The sequence below is a fragment of the Mya arenaria genome, chromosome 3 (assembly GCF_026914265.1).
Source record: "Mya arenaria isolate MELC-2E11 chromosome 3, ASM2691426v1".
NCBI lineage: Eukaryota > Metazoa > Mollusca > Bivalvia > Myida > Myidae > Mya > Mya arenaria.
In genome coordinates, this window is record NC_069124.1 from 57,570,654 (window position 1) to 57,589,297 (window position 18,644).

At 41.4% G+C, this 18,644-nt stretch overlaps 1 protein-coding gene across 1 annotated transcript; it reads left to right on the forward strand.

Annotated features, from left to right (window-relative positions):
- Nucleotides 1–12,177: 12,177 nt before the first annotated feature.
- Nucleotides 12,178–16,126, forward strand: LOC128225636 (tripartite motif-containing protein 2-like). The gene is made up of 2 exons (XM_052935536.1): nt 12,178–12,781; nt 13,237–16,126. Exons 1-2 carry the CDS (start codon nt 12,596–12,598, stop codon nt 14,311–14,313), a joined length of 1,263 nt encoding a protein of 420 aa, XP_052791496.1. The 5' UTR covers nt 12,178–12,595; the 3' UTR covers nt 14,314–16,126.
- Nucleotides 16,127–18,644: the final 2,518 nt, after the last annotated feature.

Genomic DNA, 18,644 nt, shown 5'->3' on the forward strand with positions numbered 1-18,644 from the left:
TCTCGCATGAACATTGTGCCAACGAGAGTGATTAACATAATGTTGTAATAACTTGTTTCTCAATTGTAAAAAGAATAAGTTTAAACTTATAACAAGCACTATACAACGTAAGGGTGTCTCTTAAATATAAGGCCAAGTGACCTTAAACAAATAATTGTTTGTTTCCACCAACCCCATCGGCGCTATTTTTGCCTTCCAACAATATACTTTGTTCTGCTGTAGTGTGGATTTTTTTTCGTAATTACCAAAAAAGTTCATTTATAAGTAAACATTTAAAAATTTGATCATTTTATATCTAAAATATTCTTCAAAAGCGATAAATGTCGGGTGTCCCCCCCCCCCCCCCACAAAAAAATAAAAAAAATAAATAAAAAAAAAAAAAAAATAAAAAAAATAAAAAATAATAATAATTAAAAAAAATAGAAAAAAAAGTTATGCCTATCTGTAAAGTTTGTGTTATGAGATGTTAGTGGAAGAAAAGAACATTCTGTTTGGCATGTTGAAGGTTGTGCATGACGTGACGTGCTCCTTAGTAGTTTCATTGTCGCATGTATAATCATAACCATATGTGAACGATGCCATTTTGTGAGGGCAAATAACATCTACTTTAAACACAACTCACATTGTGCATTCTTCTTCGTCAGAGGTTTGATAATGATATATCTGTGGTACTCAGAGCATCATCACTCTGGTGTACGAGAATGACATTGTGATAACTATTATATACATGCATCATTGAAAATTAGAATCTTACTGAATTATGCTAATAAAAAGACTTTGAAGCAAACGTTTGCCTTGAAGTACAACTTGATATCCAGCGCTTATCATATTTGAAAATATACACTTTTCAACAACATACATGTACATATATTATGCATGCTAAAAATATGATTGCACAATGTATACATTATCCTGACTAACTGATAAATTATGAAAGATTAAAAATATACAGTATACATACAATAAGCAATTAATAAGCTATTTCAAGAACTTCGACGTGAGTTTTTGAAAGGCACATGACACTCAAACGCGTATATAAAACAAACCAATATGATTTGATTATGTAAACCAGAGATCAAGAGAGACAGAGCACCACAAACGCTTTCCAATGTTCGCCAGCGTATCACCGTTGATCAAGTGAGACAGAGCACCACAAACGGTTTCCAACGTTTACCAGCGAATCTCCGTTGATCAAGAGAGACAGAGCACCACAAACGGTTTCCAATGTTCGCCAGCGAATCTCCGTTGATCAAGAGAGACAGAGCACCACAAACGGTTTCCAATGTTCGCCAGCGTATCTCCGTTGATCAAGAGAGACAGAGCACCACAAACGGTTTCCAATGTTCGCCAGCGTACGTATCTCCGTTGATCAAGTGAGACAGAGCACCACAAACGGTTTCCAACGTTTACCAGCGAATCTCCGTTGATCAAGAGAGACAGAGCACCACAAACGGTGTCCAATGTTCGCCAGCGTATCTCCGTTGATCAAGAGAGACAGAGCACCACAAACGGTGTCCAATGTTCGCCAGCGTATATCCGTTGATCAAGAGAGACAGAGCACCACAAACGGTTTCCAATGTTCGCCAGCGTATCTCCGTTGATCAAGAGAGACAGAGCACCACAAACGGTTTCCAATGTTCGCCAGCGTATCTCCGTTGATCAAGAGAGACAGAGCACCACAAACGGTTTCCAATGTTCGCCAGCGTATCTCCGTTGATCAAGAGAGACAGAGCACCACAAACGGTTTCCAATGTTCGCCAGCGTATCTCCGTTGATCAAGAGAGACAGAGCACCACAAACGGTTTCCAATGTTCGCCAGCGTATCTCCGTTGATCAAGAGAGACAGAGCACCACAAACGGTTTCCAATGTTCGCCAGCGTATCTCCGTTGATCAAGAGAGACAGAGCACCACAAACGGTGTCCAATGTTCGCCAGCGTATCTCCGTTGATCAAGAGAGACAGAGCACCACAAACGGTGTCCAAAGTTCGCCAGCGAATCTCCGTTGATCAAGAGAGACAGAGCACCACAAACGGTTTCCAACGTTTACCAGCGTATCTCCGTTGAGCAAGAGAGACAGAGCACCACAAACGGTTTCCAACGTTCGCCTGCGTATCTCCGTTGATCAAGAGAGACAGAGCACCACAAACGGTTTCCAATGTTCGCCAGCGTATCTCCGTTGATCAAGAGAGACATAGCACCACAAACGGTTTCCAACGTTCACCAGCGTATTTCCGTTGATCAAGAGAGACAGAGCACCACAAACGGTTTCCAACGTTCGCCAGCGTATCTCCGTTGATCAAGAGAGACAGAGCACCACAAACGGTTTCCATCGTTCACCAGCGTATCTCCGTTGATCAAGAGAGACAAAGCACCACAAACGGTTTCCAATGTTCGCCAGCGTATCTCCGTTGATCAAGAGAGACAGAGCACCACAAACGGTTTCCAACGTTCGCCAGCGTATCTCCGTTGATCAAGAGAGACAGAGCACCATAAACGGTTTCCAACGTTCGCCAGCGTATCTCCGTTGATCAAGAGAGACAGAGCACCACAAACGGTTTCCAATGTTCGCCAGCGTATCTCCGTTGATCAAGAGAGACAGAGCACCACAAACGGTTTCCAACGTTCGCCAGCGTATCTCCGTTGATCAAGAGAGACAGAGCACCACAAACGGTTTCCAACGTTCGCCAGCGTATCTCCGTTGATCAAGAGAGACAGAGCACCACAAACGGTTTCCAATGTTCGCCAGCGTATCTCCGTTGATCAAGAGAGACAGAGCACCACAAACGGTTTTCAATGTTCGCCAGCGTATCTCCGTTGATCAAGAGAGACAGAGCACCACAAACGGTTTCCAACGTTCGCCAGCGTATCTCCGTTGATCAAGAGAGACAGAGCACCACAAACGGTTTCCAATGTTCGCCAGCGTATCACCGTTGATCAAGAGAGACAGAGCACCACAAACGGTTTCCAACGTTCGCCAGCGTATCTCCGTTGATCAAGAGAGACAGAGCACCATAAACGGTTTCCAATGTTCGCCAGTGTGTCTCCGTTGATCAAGAGAGACAGAGCACCATAAACGGTTTCCAATGTTCGCCAGCGTGTCTCCGTTGATCAAGAGAGACATAGCACCAGAAACGGTTTCCAACGTTCGCCAGCGTATCTCCGTTGATCAAGAGAGACAGAGCACCAGAAACGGTTTCCAACGTTCGCCAGCGTATCTCCGTTGATCAAGAGAGACAGAGCACCACAAACGGTTTCCAATGTTCGCCAGCGTATCTCCGTTGATCAAGAGAGACAGGGCACCACAAACGGTTTCCAACGTTCGCCAGCGTATCACCGTTGATCAAGAGAGACAGAGCACCACAAACGGTTTCCAATGTTTACCAGCGTATCTCCGTTGATCAAGAGAGACAGAGCACCACAAACGGTTTCCAACGTTCGCCAGCGTATCTCCGTTGATCAAGAGAGACAGAGCACCACAAACGGTTTCCAACGTTCGCCAGCGTATCTCCGTTGATCAAGAGAGACAGAGCACCACAAACGGTTTCCATCGTTCACCAGCGTATCTCCGTTGATCAAGAGAGACAAAGCACCAGAAACGGTTTCCAATGTTCGCCAGCGTATCTCCGTTGATCAAGAGAGACAGAGCACCACAAACGGTTTCCAACGTTCGCCAGCGTATCTCCGTTGATCAAGAGAGACAGAGCACCATAAACGGTTTCCAACGTTCGCCAGCGTATCTCCGTTGATCAAGAGAGACAGAGCACCACAAACGGTTTCCAATGTTCGCCAGCGTATCTCCGTTGATCAAGAGAGACAGAGCACCACAAACGGTTTCCAACGTTCGCCAGCGTATCTCCGTTGATCAAGAGAGACAGAGCACCACAAACGGTTTCCAACGTTCGCCAGCGTATCTCCGTTGATCAAGAGAGACAGAGCACCACAAACGGTTTCCAATGTTCGCCAGCGTATCTCCGTTGATCAAGAGAGACAGAGCACCACAAACGGTTTTCAATGTTCGCCAGCGTATCTCCGTTGATCAAGAGAGACAGAGCACCACAAACGGTTTCCAACGTTCGCCAGCGTATCTCCGTTGATCAAGAGAGACAGAGCACCACAAACGGTTTCCAATGTTCGCCAGCGTATCACCGTTGATCAAGAGAGACAGAGCACCACAAACGGTTTCCAACGTTCGCCAGCGTATCTCCGTTGATCAAGAGAGACAGAGCACCATAAACGGTTTCCAATGTTCGCCAGTGTGTCTCCGTTGATCAAGAGAGACAGAGCACCATAAACGGTTTCCAATGTTCGCCAGCGTGTCTCCGTTGATCAAGAGAGACATAGCACCAGAAACGGTTTCCAACGTTCGCCAGCGTATCTCCGTTGATCAAGAGAGACAGAGCACCAGAAACGGTTTCCAACGTTCGCCAGCGTATCTCCGTTGATCAAGAGAGACAGAGCACCACAAACGGTTTCCAATGTTCGCCAGCGTATCTCCGTTGATCAAGAGAGACAGGGCACCACAAACGGTTTCCAACGTTCGCCAGCGTATCACCGTTGATCAAGAGAGACAGAGCACCACAAACGGTTTCCAATGTTTACCAGCGTATCTCCGTTGATCAAGAGAGACAGAGCACCACAAACGGTTTCCAACGTTCGCCAGCGTATCTCCGTTGATCAAGAGAGACAGAGCACCACAAACGGTTTCCAATGTTCGCCAGCGTATCTCCGTTGATCAAGAGAGACAGAGCACCACAAACGGTTTCCAACGTTCGCCAGCGTATCACCGTTGATCAAGAGAGACAGAGCACCACAAACGGTTTCCAACGTTCGCCAGCGTATCTCCGTTGATCAAGAGAGACAGAGCACCACAAACGGTTTCCAATGTTCGCCAGCGTATCTCCGTTGATCAAGAGCGACAGAGCACCACAAACGGTTTCCAATGTTCGCCAGCGTATCTCCGTTGATCAAGAGAGACAGAGCACCACAAACGGTTTCCAACGTTCGCCAGCGTATCTCCGTTGATCAAGAGAGACAGAGCACCACAAACGGTTTCCAATGTTCGCCAGCGTATCACCGTTGATCAAGAGAGACAGAGCACCACAAACGGTTTCCAACGTTCGCCAGCGTATCTCCGTTGATCAAGAGAGACAGAGCACCACAAACGGTTTCCAACGTTCACCAGCGTATCTCCGTTGATCAAGAGAGACAGAGCACCACAAACGGTTTCCAATGTTCGCCAGCGTATCTCCGTTGATCAAGAGAGACAGAGCACCACAAACGGTTTCCAACGTTCACCAGCGTATCTCCGTTGATCAAGAGAGACAGAGCACCACAAACGGTTTCCAATGTTCACCAGCGTATCTCCGTTGATCAAGAGAGACAGAGCACCACAAACGGTGTCCAATGTTCGCCAGCGTATCTCCGTTGATCAAGAGAGACAGAGCACCACATACGGTTTCCAATGTTCGCCAGCGTATCTCCGTTGATCAAGAGAGACAGAGCACCACAAACGGTTTCCAACATTCGCCAGCGTATCTCCGTTGATCAAGAGAGACAGAGCACCACAAACGGTTTCCAATGTTCGCCAGCGTATCACCGTTGATCAAGAGAGACAGAGCACCACAAACGGTTTCCAATGTTCGCCAGCGTATCTCCGTTGATCAAGAGAGACAGAGCACCACAAACGGTTTCCAATGTTCGCCAGCGTATCACCGTTGATCAAAAGAGACAGAGCACCACAAACGGTTTCCAATGTTCGCCAGCGTATCTCCGTTGATCAAGTGAGACAGAGCACCACAAACGGTTTCCAATGTTCGCCAGCGTATCTCCGTTGATCAAGAGAGACAGAGCACCACAAACGGTGTCCAATGTTCGCCAGCGTATCTCCGTTGATCAAGAGAGACAGAGCACCACACACGGTTTCCAATGTTCGCCAGCGTATCTCCGTTGATCAAGAGAGACAGAGCACCACAAACGGTTTCCAACGTTCGCCAGCGTATCACCGTTGATCAAGAGAGACTGAGCACCATAAACGGTTTCCAACGTTCGCCAGCGTATCTCCGTTGATCAAGAGAGACAGAGCACCACAAACGGTTTCCAACGTTCGCCAGCGTATCTCCGTTGATCAAGAGAGACAGAGCACCACAAACGGTTTCCAATGTTCGCCAGCGTATCTCCGTTGATCAAGAGAGACAGAGCACCACAAACGGTTTCCAATGTTCGCCAGCGTATCTCCGTTGATCAAGAGAGACAGAGCACCACAAACGGTTTCCAATGTTCGCCAGCGTATCTCCGTTGATCAAGAGAGACAGAGCACCACAAACGGTTTCCAACGTTCGCCAGCGTATCTCCGTTGATCAAGAGAGACAGAGCACCACAAACGGTTTCCAACGTTTGCCAGCGTATCTCCGTTGATCAAGAGAGACAGAGCACCACAAACGGTTTCCAATGTTCGCCAGCGTATCTCCGTTGATCAAGAGAGACAGAGCACCACACACGGTTTCCAATGTTCGCCAGCGTATCTCCGTTGATCAAGAGAGACAGAGCACCACACACGGTTTCCAATGTTCGCCAGCGTATCTCCGTTGATCAAGAGAGACAGAGCACCACAAACGGTTTCCAATGTTCGCCAGCGTATCTCCGTTGATCAAGAGAGACAGAGCACCACAAACGGTTTCCAATGTTCGCCAGCGTATCTCCGTTGATCAAGAGAGACAGAGCACCACAAACGGTTTCCAACGTTCGCCAGCGTATCTCCGTTGATCAAGAGAGACAGAGCACCACAAACGGTTTCCAATGTTCGCCAGCGTATCACCGTTGATCAAGAGAGACAGAGCACCACAAACGGTTTCCAATGTTCGCCAGCGTATCTCCGTTGATCAAGAGAGACAGAGCACCACAAACGGTTTCCAATGTTCGCCAGCGTATCTCCGTTGATCAAGAGAGACAGAGCACCACAAACGGTTTCCAACGTTCGCCAGCGTATCTCCGTTGATCAAGAGAGACAGAGCACCATAAACGGTTTCCAACGTTCGCCAGCGTATCTCCGTTGATCAAGAGAGACAGAGCACCACAAACGGTTTCCAATGTTCGCCAGCGTATCTCCGTTGATCAAGAGAGACAGAGCACCACACAAGGTTTCCAATGTTCGCCAGCGTATCTCCGTTGATCAAGAGAGACAGAGCACCACAAACGGTTTCCAACGTTTACCAGCGTATCTCCGTTGATCAAGAGAGACAGAGCACCACAAACGGTTTCCAATGTTCGCCAGCGTATCTCCGTTGATCAAGAGAGACAGAGCACCACAAACGGTTTCCAATGTTCGCCAGCGTGTCTCCGTTGATCAAGAGAGACAGAGCACCACAAACGGTTTCCAATGTTCGCCAGCGTGTCTCCGTTGATCAAGAGAGACAGAGCACCACAAACGGTTTCCAATGTTCGCCAGCGTATCACCGTTGATCAAGAGAGACAGAGCACCACAAACGGTTTCCAATGTTCGCCAGCGTATCTCCGTTGATCAAGAGAGACAGAGCACCACAAACGGTGTCCAATGTTCGCCAGCGTATCTCCGTTGATCAAGAGAGACAGAGCACCATAAACGGTGTCCAATGTTCGCCAGCGTATCTCCGTTGATCAAGAGAGACAACTCGACAATTTTAAGCACATTAATACACTTTTTTGTTATGGTCAAAGGTTAAACTATTTTATAGATTTATTATCATGTGTGATTAAAAATAGAAATAATGTAAGTCGTTTATGATAAAGACCATATACGACCAATTATAATGTCATAAATGATATAAGCCTCTTAAATCCCTAATATTCTGTTATCTTAGGATAAATATGCTGCCTTTTAACAATTGACAAGTAAGCCTTAGTGAAAAAATAGACTGATGCTTTATTCGTCAGAATCGATATAATAATACTTAAAATTAATGAATAGAACATTTAAATTTGTTATTGGCCCACACAAAAATGCTAGTATAACATCACAACATCGTACATAATAGTACATCGCCACCATGTGAAATAAAAATAACGTCCACTACAATTTAGTGTTGAGGGTCATGCCTCCGCCAATGTGATTGCAGGACAGATTCACATGTAATATTTGAGAGGAGCTTTGACAACCAAATATATATCCATTTAGAATCGAGAACAAATTCCATTTAGTCATTTAGTCATTTTATCAACAGTTCAACATGAAGGAATTCGATGACCATTTCGCTGCTGCGCCTTGCCTACCGACTTAATCGTTTGGGAGACCAAAAATAAGCACCAGCTATTACTAAGACGACAATACTCATGTTTTATGTCATGCAATTTTTAAAGCTACACTCTCACAGATATACCATTTTTACAACTTTTTTATTTTTTGACTTAGAAAGAGCACAATTTTGCGTAAATATCTGCAAAACAATGATAAAAGACTGCTGACAAAAGATCAGATCGCAGATTTTCATATTTCCGTTTGAAAATGAATGTTTTATGGCTTAAACCTTTACTAACGGTTTAGGAAAAATGCATAAAACATTTTTTTTTTATCATAAATATAAAAATCTGCGATCTGATTTTTTGTCAGCTGTCTTATATCACTAGTTTCCATGGATTTTCGCAAAAATTGCCTCGTTTCAAGACAAAATATAAAAAAGTTGTCGAAACGTTCAATCTGTTCGAGTGTAGCTTTAAAATGTTTTATTAAAATAGTTAAAATCTTTTTTTTGTTAACGCGCTATATCACTCCGTCGATATGTAGACAAGATGCATATATGGTGAAGACTGCCACGTGAAGGTACCAACCACGACACACCCATCTCCCCCTCCAGGAAACAGAACGTTTATTTTAACTTAGACTTCACACTCTCTCGTCACATTAAATTAAAGGTTTACATGAAATACATTGATAAACACTATAATTCAAAAGACATTTTAGCAAACAAAACAATTCCAGGGTAATAATAAATATTTCAATATTACTGTTTTTATAATTTAGGTATCATGTTATCATATATGTTATCATACTTAGCCTAACTTAATCTAATTTTCATCATGAACATTTTTCTGTATGATCACATTTTTTGACGTATGGTAATGCAACAGACAAACAGACAAAATAAAGATAGATACGAGTGAACATCGGAACAGTACTTCGCTATTTCTCCACACATTTTAAGTATGAACCACAGAAAACACATATATGACAACTTTTGAAACATTTGCTTGAGTATGCGACCACAAGATTTGACCGTAAACACTACGTGATAACATATCTCATAAATGTGTGACGATTGTGATTTATGAACTTAGTGGTTCAACAATGCCCACTTAAACAATTGCAATTGATTAGGTTATCTTTAATTGATTTAGAATTTCAATTTATTTTTAAGTAACTGTGTTTGAAAATTAAATAATGCGGGAAACTGGATTCATATATGCTCTCTTATTTAGCCTGCCGATGATAAACATCATTTAACGGCACAAAATCTTATTAAGGACATTGACGATTAATCAATCAGCATACAGCATCTGATATTAATTTGATAAATAAAACAAGGAATAGTGTAATGTAAAGCTAAATCAGGAATACAAATAATCACTTATTAAATGAAAAGAAGTGAAAAAAATCGGTCAATCACTAAAAATAAAAAAAATAAAAATAAAACTAGACTAAGTCCCCCCAGCCACTTACAAATTGGGAATGGCGGTAAACTGCGTCATTGATATGCTTGCGGACATGGCCGAGTTGTTACACTTTTCGTTGCCCTTTTAAGCAAGTATTATTGGGTTGGGTGGGTGGGTGCGTCGATTCGCAGAAATAAAAAGGGAGGCGAGGGGGTTACACCTTCACCTGTTTTTGGAATAAATGATGTACAACGTACCCGTCGAGAGGGAATGGGGCTACACTCCCATTTGTAGATGGGGTAACTGGAAGTGTATGCCGTACCCGCCGAGGGGTTGGAGGTTGGGGGGGGGGGGTAAATCTTCACCAGTCTAAATGGAAGATGACATTGAACAGGTGAACGCCGTTTCTGCCGAGGGAGATGGGAGTGGGTAACACTTACACCTTCGTTTGTACATGGGATAAATGGTAGATGACAGTTAGCAAATGTACGTCATACCCGCCGAGGGGGGGGGGGGGGGGCTAGGGGGTGGCGAGGGGGTTATATCTTCATCTGTACATGGAATAAATGGTAGATTACTGTTAACAAATGTACATCGTACCCGCCGAGGGGAAGGAGGGGTTACACCTTCATCTGTACATCAGATAAATGGTAGATTACAGTTAACAGATGAAGGCCGTACCCGCCGAGGAAGATGGGAAGGGGTTACACCGTCATCTGTACATGGGAGGTGAACGCCAAACCCGCCGACGGGGAGGGGGTTACACCTTCATCTGTACATGGGAGGTGAACGCCAAACCCGCCGAAGGGGAGGGGGTTACACCTTCATCTGTACATGGGTTAAATGGTAGATGACAGTTAACAAATGTACGCCATACCCACCGACAGGGAGATGGGGCAACACCTTCATCTGTACATGGGAATATTGTTAGATGGAAGTTAACAAGTGAACGCCGTACCCGCCGAGGGGAATGCGAAGAGAATTACACCTTCATCTGTACATGTAAATCTGTAAATATGGTAGATGACAGTAAACAAATGCACGCCGTTCCCGCCGAGGGGGGGGGGATTACACCTTCGTTTGTACATGGGATAAATGGTAGATGACAGTCAACAAATGTAGTCGTTCCCGCCGAGGGGGGAGGGGGTTACACCTTCTTCGATACATGGGATAAATGGTATATAACAGGTAACAATGTTCACCGTACCCGCCGACGGGGAGAGGGGGTTACATCTGCATCGTTACTGTAGATGGCAGTTAACAAATGTACGCCGTACCCGCCAACGGTGAGGAGAGGGGAGAGGGGGTTACACCTTTGTCTGTACATTGGATAAATGGTAGATGGCAGTTAATAAATGTTCGCCGTACCCACCGACGGTGAGGAGAGGGGAGAGGGGAGAGGGGGTTACACCTTTGTCTGAACATTGGATAAATGGTAGATGGCAGTTAATAAATGTACACCGTACCCGCCGACGGGGAGAGGTTAGATGTCAGTTAACAGGTGAACGCCGTACCTGCCGAGGGGGAGGGAAAGGGGGTTACACCTTCATCTGTACATTGGATAAATGGTAGATGGCAGTTAATAAATGTACGCCGTACCCGCCGACGGGGAGGGGTTACACCTTCATCTTTACATGGGATAAATGTTAGATGGCAGTTAACAGGTTTACGCCGTACCCGCCGAGGGGTTACACCTCCGTCTGAACGTGTAGATATTTTTTAACAAAACTTGTTCAACAATAAGGAGGATAAAGTAACGTTTTGTGGGTTACCTACGTACGTACAGGCTGTTGACTTGAATCCATGCAAACACATTATATACAGAATTGTGCTATTGTTATTGATTACTAAGGCAGTTTCGCTTAAACCTCCTTCAATAATATGCATTATATCATTGGATAAGAGCCAGAAAATAAAAAGGCTACATTAAATAAAGAATGAGTTGGTACCGTCTGGCATTATCCACAAGCTGTTATCTGACATTCGTATGTCACCTTCCTTTCCAACGGTCAGTTACGAAGAGAACACATTGCTTTTTTTGTAAGGGTGAAAGGCCGAAAATAGTCCATTATGTCAGAGAAAGAACAGTCCGAGACACGCAATATTAAAATATTGGACAGTCAGTTTTTTAAAAATTGGACAGTAATTTAGTAGAATTAAAGTCGCAGTCCAATAACCCATACTTATACATTGTACAGTACAAACAGTACAAAAAGAACAATGGTTGACGTTACAAACATTTTTTAAACAAACAAGATAATCCAGTAAAAACACATTCAAGCACAGATTTTGCATAAAATATACAATTGTTTTACACTGTAAGCATTATTTATAAACGAAGGCTTTAAGGAGATGACTAGGAAAGTTACATAAACTTCAAAATCTGATTGTTTAATGGATAAATATACATTATAATTGTAAACATAAATGATTATGAGCAACACAATACATCCGTAACAGCGGGAAACCTACATATAAATTCATATGTTATATGTATACATGTATGTCTATATATAGCCACAATGACTTCATCATCAACCGATAAACAGAGTCATATGAGCTTTGCTAACAAGGAACTTAACAAACTTAAGCTGGTTCATACGAGCACAGAAGTACATCCTTCGATCAACTACGTGAATTATGATAGTTCCTAGTCGTTAAGAATTTGGTGTAAAGTCGTAAACATCGAATAATCATCACGAATTAATAAATGGTTTAAAATACATTTATACGCATTAGGGAATTAACAATATAATAATAATACTCGATGCATCAACACAGGATGCTGCTTGTATAAGTGAATCAACGGAGCGGAAATTAAATGGAAAAATAAAACAACGTTATAGATTTTAATCGTAAATACATAGAATATAAACATAACAAGTGCAGTACCAGGATACGAATTGTATGGCAACATAGGACATTATCGATCAGAAAAACCATCATCAACGACAGAAAAAGACATAACCGGAAATGGCGAGTGGTGACATCGTTGAGCGTCTTCATGACTCGTTTCTCAGCTGCCCCATCTGTTTCCAGCCGTACAACCGTCCTAAAGCGTTAACTTGCTTGCACACGTTCTGTGAGGGCTGTATCCGGGATTACGTCACGTCACGTTTCGATGGACATGGTCAGTTTCCGTGCCCGCTCTGCAGACAGGTCCGTTTATTTTCTTGAAGGAGTAGAATTGCATTAACTGTATAATCATCAGTTTCGTTTTTTTTAAATAAAAAATAAATAAATTCGTTATTCTCTATTTTAACGTATTTTTAAGATCAGTGTGTATCATAATATGTTTTCTTAATGTGTACTGTAATGTCTCCATTTTCGAACGATCTGTGTACATAAATATAAGCTATGAGCTATCATCGAATGTCAAAAGTCACTAGCTGTAATACTTAATATTGTATTCGACGAATAATACTGAATTTGTATGCATAGTTGTAGGCTAAGATTCTAGGTTACCATAACATAACACAACACAACACAACACAACACAACACAACGTAACATAAGTTCATAACATACCATATCGTAACGTAACGTGACGTAAGGAAACGTAACATAACATAATATAACATTACATAACATAACGTTATTTTATTTTATTTCAGACCATATACATTCCTGTCGGCGGGGTTTCCAGTTTCCCAAACAACCACTTCATCGTCGGCCTCGGCGACACCGTCCAGGGATACGAGCACCAGTCTCGTGATACTTGTTTATCGTTGAACGTCCAGCACGAGCGCTCGCCGCTATTGCCGGGCGCATCCACGGAACATTTCTCACCTGAAAAACCGAACAAACTTATTCGCAGATTTGGGGAATACGGCACGCAGCCTCATCAGTTCATACAGGCGACTGGGATGGCGGTTTCACTTTTTACTGACGATGTATTTGTGTCTGACTGCACGTTAAATACAATTGCTGTATTTAGCAGCACGGGTCAGTTGCGCCACAGTTTCTCATGTGACTGCTCAGTTCGTGACGTCGCCGTCACCAGAGGAGGCACACTGCTTGTTACTGTAAGTAAGGCAGGCAACTCGCTGTTACGCGAGTACACTGTGGAAGGACGAATTATCGCAAATTACGGAACTTTCTACAGCCAAGAAAATCCGTTTGGGATAGCGATTTCAAGACAAGGAAATCCTGTTGTGACGGGCATCAGACAAAATTGTGTTCACGTATTGACCTCTCAGTATAAGCCGTCGATAAGATTTGGATCGAAGGGTCGGGGTGCAAGTCATTTTACATCGCCGTTCTTTGTTACACTTTCAAGTCAAGACGAAGTGATAGTTTCTGACTGTGGCAATCATAGAATCAAGGTTCATAAATTAGACGGTACGTTTGTTCGGGCGTTTGGAAAGCAGGGTACAAAGCCTGGGCAATTATTTTATCCAATGGGCGTCTGTGTTGACAAATACGACAATATTTACGTGGCCGATGCTAACAACTTCCGGGTGCAAGTGTTTTCTCGTGACGGAGAGCCGCTTGCAGTGCCCGTTAAAAATACGTACGAGTACGGAATAGACGTCAAACCCGTTAACGTTGTTTTCTGCAAGGAAAACGTCTTACTTGTGTTGCTGAGGGGATCTAAGTTTTGTGAAATACAATCGTATCTTTGTGATGTTGAGAAATTGAAACCTCTACAAAAACACAGTTGGACTGATCTACTCTGTTGCAAGGTGTAAACTTTCATTAGCTTTCATTATTTAAAGTGACACTTTAGTTCAAAATCAATGCATACGCATTTTTACAAACAAACATTTTGAGCAATAAACCTTTAACTACTTACTAAATAATGCATTTATGGAAGATATTGATTACTACTAACAAGGTTGTAACCGTGTATTTAATAGCTGGAATCGCAAAAACATTAAATGATTGGTGAATGCTAAAATATTTACTGTTATCTACTATCGTGTCATAAGGTAGAATTACCGTGTTTTCTACACATTTCTTTCAGATTAAACTCGATATCCTTCATAAGAACCATTGCTTTCAACATTTACTCACCCTTTTTAGTATATTAAAAAAATTGAATTAATTGTGGTATATCTTTGGGAGTAAGAGTGCATCTTTAACAAGTCACATTTGATCAAATTTCGTACTTTTTTGCAAAAGTGGAATCAATCGGTATAACATAATCGTTCTTTTATTTTCATACGGCATAAACAGATAATGTTGTTTCGGTTTCCCGACCTTCCCTATTTTGTCCCCTACCCTAAATCTGTTTATTGCCTTGAATCATTTGTTTATTTTTTTTATTTTATTTTTATCAAGTTAAAAATGAAGTGTTTTTGTCTAATAAACAGAACAAGTGAATCAAATACTGCTTTTAAATATATTCATATCATTTATAGTTTATAGTTTTGGGTGACAAGGGGCAAATTGCCTAATAGTGAAATAAAAATTTGGCTTACCTATCCTATTTCCTTTGGCCATGAAACCGGAAACAAACGTATGTTTTACGCCTAACACCTACGTGAAAAACTACAAAAACTAAAGCTCAGTAGCCAAAATTTTAAACATAAACCCCGTTTAATGGCACTGGATAAACGCCAAAGACACAGAAAACAAAAAACAAAAAATCACAAACAAGAAACAACAGCATAAAATTCCTGTTTAATTCTGTTTATTTCTCGATATCTTGTGCATACATAATGTATGTATTCTTTCAATGTAATTTTCGTTAAATGCTAAAGAAATGAAATATAATAAAATCAAATAAAAGCGTGGTTCTACTAACCTTTAATATGTTAGAAGACTGTGTATGCTTATATTGTACAACTGTCAGACAAAAACAAACATGATGAAAGTCAAATCCATTGACTTTACGTATGAAGCTGAATAACGCTCTTACTAGTTTAAAAGGTGTCAAAAATTGATGAGTCAATAACCAAGCATGTGAAGAAATTGTTAAATCCGTTATTGATTGTACATTTTTTCTCTTTTTTCAAAATTAAGTTGCATTCATATACAGTCGAATCCCGTTCGCTCGAACTCTCTTGGCTCGAATTGCTCGTTGGCTCGAACTTGATATAAAAAATCGATTTCTTTATTCTTAAGGTAAAACATCCCGCTTGGCTCGACGTTTTCGAGGCTCGAGGTATTTTCGCTGGTCCTTGAAAGTTCGAGCCAACGGGGTCCGACTGTATATAATGTTTTGCGAACAATTCGATACAGCAATTCATAGAATACAATAATAAAAGAAACAATCGTTCGTATGATGTTTACACGATCGATGTCCCCCTATACTAAATATCAATCGTATACACATCATACGAACGTGTTGGTATTAATGTGTATGAGTACATGTATTTATACACACGCGCTTGTGTTTGTGATTTCTGTTTGTTTGTTTTATGAATGCGCTTGGGTGTGCAAATGTATTCATGAGTGTATGCGTGAGCATTATTGTGTGTTTTTGTGTACAGGTGTAACCTATCAAAAATGCATAGAATTGTTGTGAAGGTTAAAAATTTAAACTGTGTACTAATATATACTCCATTTGAAAAAAAAATGTGAAAAAAAATACAATTGTTTTGTATTTTAACCAAAATCTTACATATATTTAAGCATTTCGACGAATGTTTACTTCATATATCTACCAAAAAATGTAATACCATGGCGGGCAAAGCAGTTGTTGCTTGTATATGCTCACATTTACCTCCGGACAAATTTACCCAAACTAAATTCATGGGGCTAATTTGAAAATAAATTGACCTCACTGGGTATTTGTGTTCGTGGGCGTTTTTGCTCCGGAACAAATCTAGTCATATACGCGCAGCGTATTGTTGTTAATATACCGACAAAGGAATTTTGTTAAGATTATAATTTAAAATCTCGAAATGACCAGTATATCAATCATCAACTCGTATCAGCATCAGGTGCTCGTTTTTAGCGAATTAATTTTGGAAAAACACACACAATTACATGACCAGGATTAGGGACAACGGGATCTTAGACAACGCATAACTGGAATGTTTAACATCAGTGCAAAAGCACCGGAAATTGGATTTTTTTATTGGATCGAATCCTTATATTATCCCCAAATATCTTTGCCATTCAAAACACTTGCGAAATTGATTTGCCAAAAATAAAATAAAATTGATAAATGTTCTTCTTAATGAATCAGTTTTTGTGGGGAGCTGCGTCATTCCTTCTTAAGGCTGGCGTATATACAACAGGAAAGTGTTTCTCAAGAGAGCAGAGGAACATATTTATTCCGCAAAACCCCAAGTAAAGAAAATGGACAGAGCAAAGGTAGCAGTGTTATTGTGCTTTTTAATTCTACATCCTGCAAGTTCATTGCAAGATGAGCCAATGTTTTCCACAAAGTTTCAATATGACGAACAGTTGCTTGAAAAGGTGATTCGAGCTAAAGTTTGAAAAATATGAGAAGAAATTGGATAACGCTATTGAACTGTTGAACAAATCTATATTGGATGTTGACAAGTCGATTGTTGATGGAAAAAATGAACTGAAAGCGCAGGAATCGCGGATTGAACGGAAACATCAGCAGATAGAAACAACATTGAACGGGAAGTTACAAGAGATTGGTCGCCTTGCAGGTACTATGTTTATTGACTTCCAATAACCGCGGCGTATTCTTAATATGACTACCATGGAGACCCTTTTATTAAGTCAAAGAAAATTGAATAAAAACATAAGCAACCAGTATATAGCGAGAACGTTAATTCATGAAATAGGGCGTATTGCAACACAAAATTGTCGAATGATAGTAAAGACTTAAATTTAAGCGCGCAAACGACTGACAACCTGTACCCGATGTTATTTGTTTTCAGACGAGTTGAGGATCCCGAACGTTCTTTTCCGCGCTACATATCCTACTCACTTCAACAATCCCAACCCGATAGTGTTCACAAAGACGATGTATGATTTTGGGAAAGGGTATAACAACGTTACCGGCGTGAACACAGTTCCCGTCGACGGGACCTACCTATTTACTATCCATCTGTGCTCTAGTGGAGAAAAATATATCCATTATCGATTGATCATTGACGATGAAGTCTATATCGGAGGGATGCATTTCAATGACGACTCGAGCGTTTGCACCTCCGCAGATGTCATTGCGCCCTTGAGGACCAACAGCAAGGTGTTTTTGAAATCAGCGTCTTCCGGAGATGTTCTGTACGAGAACGGGCCCAGTAGAACAAATATATTCTCGGGTGTTCTACTTCACAAATGAAAACTTTCGAGATACATTTATATCGATGCAATTTGAAAAATAAGTTCGTTACGGCGCCTGCAAAAAAGCGGCTCAAAACTTATAAAACAGACTACTTATATCGGCATAATTAGTTGTTTACACATATTTAATGTCATAGATTTACTGTGTATTGTAGTTTATTTTTATTTCACGGTCGAACAAAATCGTCGGACGTCTAATGTAACACAGAAACTGTATTCGTTTATAATAAAGACGTTTTATGAATAATTTTTAAGTATTGCCTATTTAGGGCATGTTTATTTTGTTATTGTCTGTGTTATGAAAGCAGGCCTAAAAATCTCAAATCAACATGTTGAAGAGGTGTTAATTTAAGATTTTTTCACATACGTTGTTGTCATTACTGTTTCAATTTAGCGTTAAAAATCAACAATGAAGTGAATTATGTTTTACCGCGTTGTGGTGACGTCATATGATAAATGTTTTCCTATTCCAGTCAGGTCGTTCTATTTATAGAATTGATGTGAAAGTATAACTGAAATACAATAAAATAAAATAAAGAATTTTTTAACAGTTCTGGAAATAAATAATAAACTATTGGTGTAAATATAAGTAAAAAATGCATGATTTATGTCATTATCGGGGATATTAAAGTATTTTTGGGTTGGTTAAGTTCGCATCGAATCACACACTTTAACCAGCCCAACTGCGTTCATACCCCGATAATGACATCAATTATGCATCCGGTCTCCACACACTTTAACCCCGCCCAACTGCGTTCATATCCCGAAAATGTTTTTTGTACAAGTTTGCTTCACGAACTTCCTACAT